Source organism: Manis javanica, chromosome 17 (genome assembly GCF_040802235.1).
Source record: "Manis javanica isolate MJ-LG chromosome 17, MJ_LKY, whole genome shotgun sequence".
Classification (NCBI taxonomy): Eukaryota; Metazoa; Chordata; class Mammalia; order Pholidota; family Manidae; genus Manis; species Manis javanica.
The window spans coordinates 37557947-37566263 of NC_133172.1; the positions used below are offsets into that span (position 1 = coordinate 37557947).

The 8317-nt window shown below is 44.1% G+C and overlaps 1 protein-coding gene across 1 annotated transcript in view; it reads right to left on the reverse strand.

Moving 5' to 3' along the window:
- The window catches only part of AMFR (autocrine motility factor receptor), a 41498-nt gene extending 35688 nt beyond the window's left edge, over positions 1–5810 (reverse strand). The window contains exon 1 of the mRNA XM_037001442.2: positions 5414–5810. Coding sequence (XP_036857337.2) covers positions 5414–5674 — 261 coding nt within the window. The 5' untranslated portion in view covers positions 5675–5810. The remainder of the gene's footprint in view (positions 1–5413) is intronic.
- Between the last annotated feature and the right edge of the window lie 2507 nt (positions 5811–8317).

Sequence of the window (8317 nt, forward strand, 5' to 3'; positions counted from 1 at the left end):
TTTTTTAAGTTTAGAGAGTCCATTAAACTATACTGACTGCTTCTGCAATTCTGCATTATTTTTCTCATTGTATGAAGGGAAACTAATGAGTAACAAACCAAAACTGGGTGGTCTGAGCCCCAAGTCAACCTGTTACAACACACAGTATTTCTACTACATTAAAATACTTCAGAAAAGTTTCTCATATCTGTAGCACTGCAAAAATCTTAAAATAATATTTTTAAAACCTCACCAAATGCCTTATTTTGTATTAATCTACACAAAATAAAGTTTTGTTTGTCTCGCAGCAGCCTAAAACAGAACAGGTCAGACAGTAGAAACCCAAGGAACCCCCAAATAATAAGGTTTAAAATAATTCCCTTTACTTTAAGGCCCCCCTGTAAGATAATTTTCTTTCCAGAATGGTTCTACTATTGTACTTAAGAAAACAGAAACTAAATTATAAGATAATTTTGGCCTGTGAGGAAAAAAAATGAGGGTAATAACAAATAGCTGAGTCGTATTTACCACTATGTAACTCCAGAGGTATTTCTGATCCTGTAAAATGCTGGCCACTGATGGGACACTATTTATGAACCTGTGATGAAATGTGGTTAAACCACCAGGAACTGTTTCAAGGATGTAATAAATATGGATGTTTCTTAGTCTCTTATCACCAGCACTATCACCCCCTCCACACATACACTTGTCTATCTCCTCCCTTTAAGGACAACTGGAATATATTACCTCTTTGCAGGCTCCCAGTGGCAAGTATACAATGGCAATAAAATGCAAAGATGCATACTCCCCCTTATTACATGTTTGGCTGGATTCCTTTTTCACAGTATTAGGTAAGTAAGTGAGATAATGTGCACAAAGCATTCAGCACATATCTAGTAAGTAAGGAACAGTCTCCTTTCCCCTAACCCTGAAATTTTTTCCTATATTTTTAAGTTGTTTATATAGGCTTATATCCTGTTATTTACAAGTATAGTCTTTTTCTTCAGCTGTCTCAACATTTCTGGAGCTAACATTTTTCTCTAATCTTCTTTGGAATATTCAACTCAAAGATTCAACCCTAGTAAATGACTTTCAGCTCCAAATTTCATATTTATGTGAAGATGTACCCTTTAATGGACTATCAAGTAGTAAATCTTAGTATGTCTCTGTCATGCTCTCTGTCACACACTCATCTTTTTCTTTAACAACCCTTTAAAAATGTGGAAACCATTATTAGCTGATAGACTGTACAAAAACAGGTCGGGCCACCAGTTTGCCAATCTCTCCTCTATTCAGTTCACTTTTATCCATTTTTGTTTTTGGTGATTATTTGTTCCCTTGAGATTTCTATTTAAACTATTTGATTTGCATGTAATTAAGTTAGAACCTTAACACTTCCTTCGTATTTCTATTTCTCCATTTTACCACGTCCAGCTCTTAAATTTTAGAAGCAAATTTGTAAAAACAAAAACAGAAAGGAGAAAGTAATGAAAATCATGAGTAAGAATAAATAAGTGGAAAAGCCAAAACACCTAACTATTCAAAACAATGATGGAATCAACCAAGAGGTACTTTAATGGCAGATATCTGAAAATTTTTAAATGAGCCTAGAAATGAATTAACAAAATAAAACCTAATCTAGAATGAAAGTTCTAAAAAGACATGAGTAAACAAGTAAGCATGTCAAACCTAGGCATTTGTTACTGTAAGAAACCTGGAGCCTCCCCTTGAAGCTGTTCTCAATGTCTGTGCCAGATGGCCACCTGGGGAGACCTCGTGGGGAGGGAGGTCTTATATATGCTACTACATCTCCTAGCCTTTTTTTGGATCTTCCCCACTGCTGCGAAAGGTGGTCCCTAAAAAAATCCTCTCATCCTAAGAGTCTCTCCTCCCCTCCATTCCCATTTAAACCCTACAGCCCAAAAAGATCATCCATTAGCAGAGCCCCAAGGTTTACATAATCTGACTTTCATCCCATCCTGTCCCTAATCAGTTTCTCAACCATTAAAATCACCTAGGACATTAATCAAAATGAAGATTCCAAGACTCGACCCTTCACCATGAAAGTGATCGCCTGGAGCCTGAGAAACTACATTTTTTTAATTAAGGTATTATTGATATACACTCTTATGAAGGTTTCACATGAAAAAACAATGTACTACATTTACCCATATTATCAAGTCCCCACCCATGCCCCATTGCAGTCACTGTCCATCAGTGTAGTAAAATGCCACAGATTCACTGTTTGCCTTCTCGGTGCTACACTGTCTTCCGCATGACCCTCCACATCATGTGTACTAAACATAATACCCCTAAACCCCCTTCTCCCTCCCTCCCCACCTGCCCTCCTACACCCCTCCCCTTTGGTAACCACTAGTCCCTTCTTGGAGTCTGTGGGTCTGCTGCTGTTTTGTTCCTTCAGTTTTGCTTCGTTGTTATACTTCACAAATAAGGGAAATCATCTGGTACTTGTCTTTCTCCACCTGGCTTATTTCACTGAGCATAATATCCTCCAGCTCCATCTATGTTGTTGCAAACGGTAGAATTTGTTTCTTTCTTATGGCTGAAGAGTATTCCATTGTGTATATGTATCACCTCTTCTTTATCCATTCATCTACTGATGGACACTCAGATTACTTCCATATCTTGGCTATTTTAAATAGCGTTGTGATAAACATAGGGGCGCATATGTCTTTTTGAATCTGAGAAGTTGTATTCTTTGGGTAAATTCCAAGGAGTGGGATTCCCGGGTCAAATGGTATTTCTATTTTGAGTTTGTTGAGGAACCTCCATACTGCCTTCCACAATGGTTGAACTAGTTTACATTCCCACCAGCAGTGTAGGAGGGTACCCCTTCTGAGAAACTACATTTTACAAGTACTCAGGTGACGATGAAACAGGCTTGTCAGAGGGTTCACACTTCGAGAAACACATTCAGAGGGGTTGCTCACCTTTCCTTTTCTCTCACAGCAAGGGCACTTCCCCACCTCCTGTGACTCCGGGGTCTCCTCTTTCCCTTCCCAGCCTCCCCCTTAAATCAGAGGGTCCAACAGAGCTCTAACAACAGCCCCGTTTATGGACCGTTCTGCAAATGCCCTGCACTGACCTCCATAAACCAGTCCGAGTCTCACATGCTGTTTTCTCTCCCTGGAATACACTTTGCAGCTTGCTGAGATCCTTCCCATCTTCCAAGGCTGGGCTCAAATACCACGTTCCCTGTGTCCTTCCCTAAACACCACTTTCTGATTTCCCCAAACTCTACCATATTTTCTTTATTTATCTATTATCAGGTACCAAATTTTTCATCATTTGTATATTGATTGCTTTGAGGGTAGGGGGAAAGTGTTCACTGCTGTGCCCTCCAGAGCTGCCCCAAACAGAACCTCTGAAAGGTTCCGAACTGACTTGGTTCATCAAAAACCTCCCAAGATGCTCTCAGACATGTATTAATCTAAATTGTGCTCTACAAAGATAAGCTTTAGAGATTCCAATATATGCCAAATGGTAGACAGACTGCCAATTCTGCAAATTGGCAGAAAGATATTTTAGTCTTGACTGGTTTTTGAAAAGTTGAATGTGAATGCCTTTGGACAGGGTTTACAAAGGAACCATTTTAACAAGGCTCCACCATATATTCACTCAATAACCTGTCAGGCCAAAGAGGAAGGCTTTTGAGATTGTGACCTTACTCAACTACAAAAGGAGAAACTATATAATGGGTGATGAGGAAAACTTACAGTGTATACATGGAGGGTCTGAGAGACCAAGGAAAGTCAGGATGAACATGTGAGAACCAGAGGAAAGATGGAAGAAAAACAGAAGATCTGTGAGAAAGGAAAAACATCAACAAAAGATAGGAAGAAATTATAAACTCTGATGAAAAGGGTAGGAATAAAAGGAAATCTGCTTAAAAGTAATAATTTTCACAGGAAAATCAACAGACTTTATGTAATGTCTTATGTAGAGGTATTAACCTTGCATTTTAACATGAAACTCCCAGGGGGAAAAAAAAATTAAACACTGGCAGCACTGGTTCCTTCTCAAAAGCTTACTTGTATCTTATACTTAAAAACATATACCAAAGACTAGACTGTAATCCTAAATTTGGCAAAAGCACTCTTCACATGACTTCAAGTTGTTTACCTGCTAACTCAAATGCAAAAATAGATTTGAAATTAAACAGATGTCAGTTGAGTTGTTTCTTCACCCCTCTTCAGATCTTTAACGTTCAGCTTTACACAGGGGTGAAATAATGGGACTTTACCCTTCACTTCCTTCTATTAATTTCGTCATCTGCCATCTACTAATTTCTTCATCAGAAGGACCAGGAGACTTAATCCACAGCCCACCGAGTTCATAAATCCCACAGCTTCCTGATGAAGCACAGCGGGATTAATTAAAACAAATGAGTTGCACATCGTTCTGTACACTTGGACTATTTAATCTCAGTCATTTACAGCCTATACTCAACCCCAAATCGTAATTTGCAGGAGACAAGACCCAAGGCGCCACAGTAATACCAAGTAACAGACTTAAATTCTGGAGCAATTTTTCTGTTCACTGTGGGGTTTACATAAGAGGCATTCAAGGCCAAGGTGAAAGCAAAGTTCTTTAGCCAAAATATGTTCATCTGCCCAGCCTGAAATTATCTAATAAGCGAAACCAGCTTTTATGCCTAGTAAATGTTGCTTATCTTGGACCGGCAGACAAACTGGAAACCTCGTTGTAAAGCGGATCACTAAAAGGAGGAAGTCCTGAGTTAAAACGACGAGGCGCCTGACTCCGAATGTTTTGCTGCCTTCAGACATCAAAGGAAACTGTCACGCATCGTCAGGTAAAAGCAACAGGAGAGGAAGCACGGTTTTTATGTTTATTCGACCCAAAGATAATAATCACATACTAAATGGGAAAAAAAGTTGTGGGAGACGGCCTCGCTCGCAACAGGAAATGTCCGAACAGTCCACGGCCTAAAATTCTCCCTCACTCAACCTCAGAAGTCGGCCCCGGCTCTCTCCTCTTCATTGTCGACCCGCTAACAATCAGAAAAGCCTTTCGACTTCCCTCCACAATTACAGTTAAACAGCCGGGATAACTGACTCGCTGGTCCCCAAGAAACCCCGACTCCGTTCCCCATCTTTTACTTCTGGTCCCCCACCCCCAGCCCCGCCCCCTTCCCCAAGGCCCGCTTCGGCCGCCTTCCCTCAGGCCCTTCCTCAAACCCTCGCACTCGGGCACCCCTCGGGCAGCCCGCGCGACCTCCCGGCCACCCGGCCGCCACCGCACCCTCACCCCGGCGGCGCGCCGCCCCGCCCCCGGGCCTCGCACTCGGTGGTCGCGGAGGGGACTCCGGTCCCAGTCACGCCCCCCGAGATAATGGGTGACATGGCGGCCCCTGCCCCGCTCCTCCTCGGCCAGCCGGGGCAGCCTCGCTCACCCACACGAACAGGCTGTCCGAGAGCAGGTACTGAGCCACGTCGCGGGCCCGCGGGCCCCCAGCGCCCGGCCCGGCGAGCGCGGCCGGCTCTGGCTGCACCGGGGCCGTTAGCGGCTCCGGCTCGCCGGGCCCGGACCCGGCCTCGGGCTGGCTGAGGGCGCGGTAGGCGCTGACGATGGTGCCGAGCAGGGCCAGGCCGCTGAGGCCCGTGTAGGTACGGAGGCTGGGCCAGGGGAAGCGCTCCAGGAAGAGCAGCGGCATGGCGGCGGCGGCGGCCTCCAAACCCCAGGCCTCCCCGCGCTGCGGCCGGGCCCCTGCGGCGGCCTCGCAACGGCGCCCTCCGGCTCTGGCGTCGCTGCCGCCGCCGCCACGCCGGTCCAGGCCGGGCCGCTTCTGGCCGCTCGCGCCGCCCCGCCCCGCGCCTCTGCCGCTGCTGCCCCTGCCGGCGCGGAAGAGCCTCGGCGGGCTCGGGGCGGGCCGCTGTACCCAGCAGGGTGCGGGCGGAACGGATGCAGGGGCGCGGCCTCCGTCCCCCGCCCCCAGGGGTGGCGCCGTTGCCAGGCAGGCGAAGGCCCGGGTTGCAGGCTCAGCGGCCCGGCCCTCGGCACTGTCCTCGGCGGAGCTCGGCCTGGCACGTGGACGCACAGGGCACCGGCCTGGGCCCAAGCGGAAGCGTCGCTTATGCCCAACGCTGCTGACGGGCGGTGGAGCCCACCTCGCGTTGCTGGTCCGCAGGACGGGGGGGCCGCCTTCCTTCAAGCAGGTTTTTCTTAAGCACCTCTGCAGAACTAGCGTTTCCGAGGTGGCGGAAGCAGGAGATGGTGCTTAGCGAATAATAGAAGCCCTGACCCCAAAGAAAGAGTATTAATGAAGTCTTATTAGTTCCTCTCAAGTTTTTTCTGTTCACTAGTATCCTCGAGCAGTCTAAAATGAACCCGACTGAGCAGGAAATGATATGTTCCCTCATACATCAGGTAGCAGTGTTACATGGTGTTGCCATTTTGGATAAGTCTGTCAATTCAAGTAACCATTTAACCTAGCAATTCCACTCCTAGATATAAACTCAAAAGAAATTAAAACCTACTTCCACACAAAACGTGTACACAAGTGTGGATAACATTATTCATAAGTCAAGAGTGCAAACCTAGTGTCCATTAAGCGATGGATGGATAAATAAGGGATAGGCATACAATGTTATATTATTCAGCCATGAAATACATTACATGAAACGGATAAAATGCTACATGGATGAACCTTGAACACAGGCTAAGTGAAAATACAAGACCACATTGTATGATTTCATTTATTTGAAATGTCCAGAATAAGCAAACTAACAGACACAAAATAAATTAATGGTTGCTTACAGCTGGGGAGATGAGGAACTGGGGCTAAGAGCTAAATACGGATTTTTTTGAGTGATGGAAATATTCTGAAACTGATGGTGCACAACTCCAAATATACTAAAAGTCACTTGATTCTACATTTTAATGTTACAAAAAAAAATGAAAGTTGCCCCCAAAGAAGTATTATTGTGGGGGTCTTATTCCTCACGGTATTCCCAAGGTTTGTAATAGTGCCTGGCCCAGATAGGCATTCAGTATTGTTAAATCTTCCAAAAGAAAAAAAGGATTAAACTATTTCCAAGGTCTCTTAAAAGTCTGATTAAAAAACAAAAGTTCAATGGAACTATAAAACTCTTAGAAAAAAACATAGGCAAAAATCTCTTGGACATAAACATTAGCGACTTCTTCATGAACATATCTCCCCAGGCAAGGAAAACAAAAGCAAAAATGAACAAGTGGGACTATATCAAGCTGAAAAGCTTCTGTACAGCAAAGGATACCATCAACAGAACAAAAAGGTACCCTACAGTATGGGAGAATATATTCATAAATGACAGATCCGATAAAGGGTTGACATTCAAAACATATAAAGAGCTCACACACCTCAACAAACAAAAAGCAAATAATCCAATTAAAAAATGGGCAGAGGAGCTGAACAGTTGTCCAAAGAAGAAATTGAGATGACCAACAGACACATGAAAAGATGCTCCACATCACTAGTTATCAGAGAAATGCAAATTACAACCACAATGAGATCACCTCACACCAGTAAGGATGGCTACCATCTAAAAGACAAACAACAGATGTTGGGGAGGTTGTGGAGAAAGGGGAACCCTCCTACACTGCTGGTGGGAATGTAAATTAGTTCAACCATTGTGGAAAGCAGTATGGAGGTTCCTCAAAATGCTCAAAATAGACTTACCATTTGACCCAGGAATTCCACTTCTAGGAATTTACCCTAAGAATGCAGCATTCATTTGAAAAAGACAGATGCACCCCTATGTTTATCACAGCACTATTTACAATAGCCAAGAAATGGAAGCAACCTAAGTGTCCATCGGTAGATGAATGGATAAAGAAGATGTGGTACATATACATAATGGAATATTATTCAGCCATAAGAAGAAAACAGATCCTACCATTCGCAACAACATGGATGGAGCTAGAGGGTATTATGCTCAGTGAAATAAGCCAAGAGGAGAAAGACAAATACCAAATGATTTCACTCATCTGTGGAGTATAAGAACAAAGAAAAACTGAAGGAACAAAACAGCATCAGAATCACAGAACCGAAGAATGGACTAACAGTTACCAAAGGAAAAGAGACTGGGGAGAATGGGAGGTTAAGGGTGGGGAAGAAGGGGGGTATTATGATTAGCATGTATAATATGGGGGTGGGGGAAAGGGGAGGGCTGTGCAACACAGAGAAGACAAGTAGTGATTCTACATCTTACTATGCTGATGGACAGTGACTGTAATGGAGTTTGTGGGGGGGACTTGGGGTAGGGGAGAGCCTAGTAAACATAGTTATTCATGTAATTGTAGATTAATGATAAAAAAA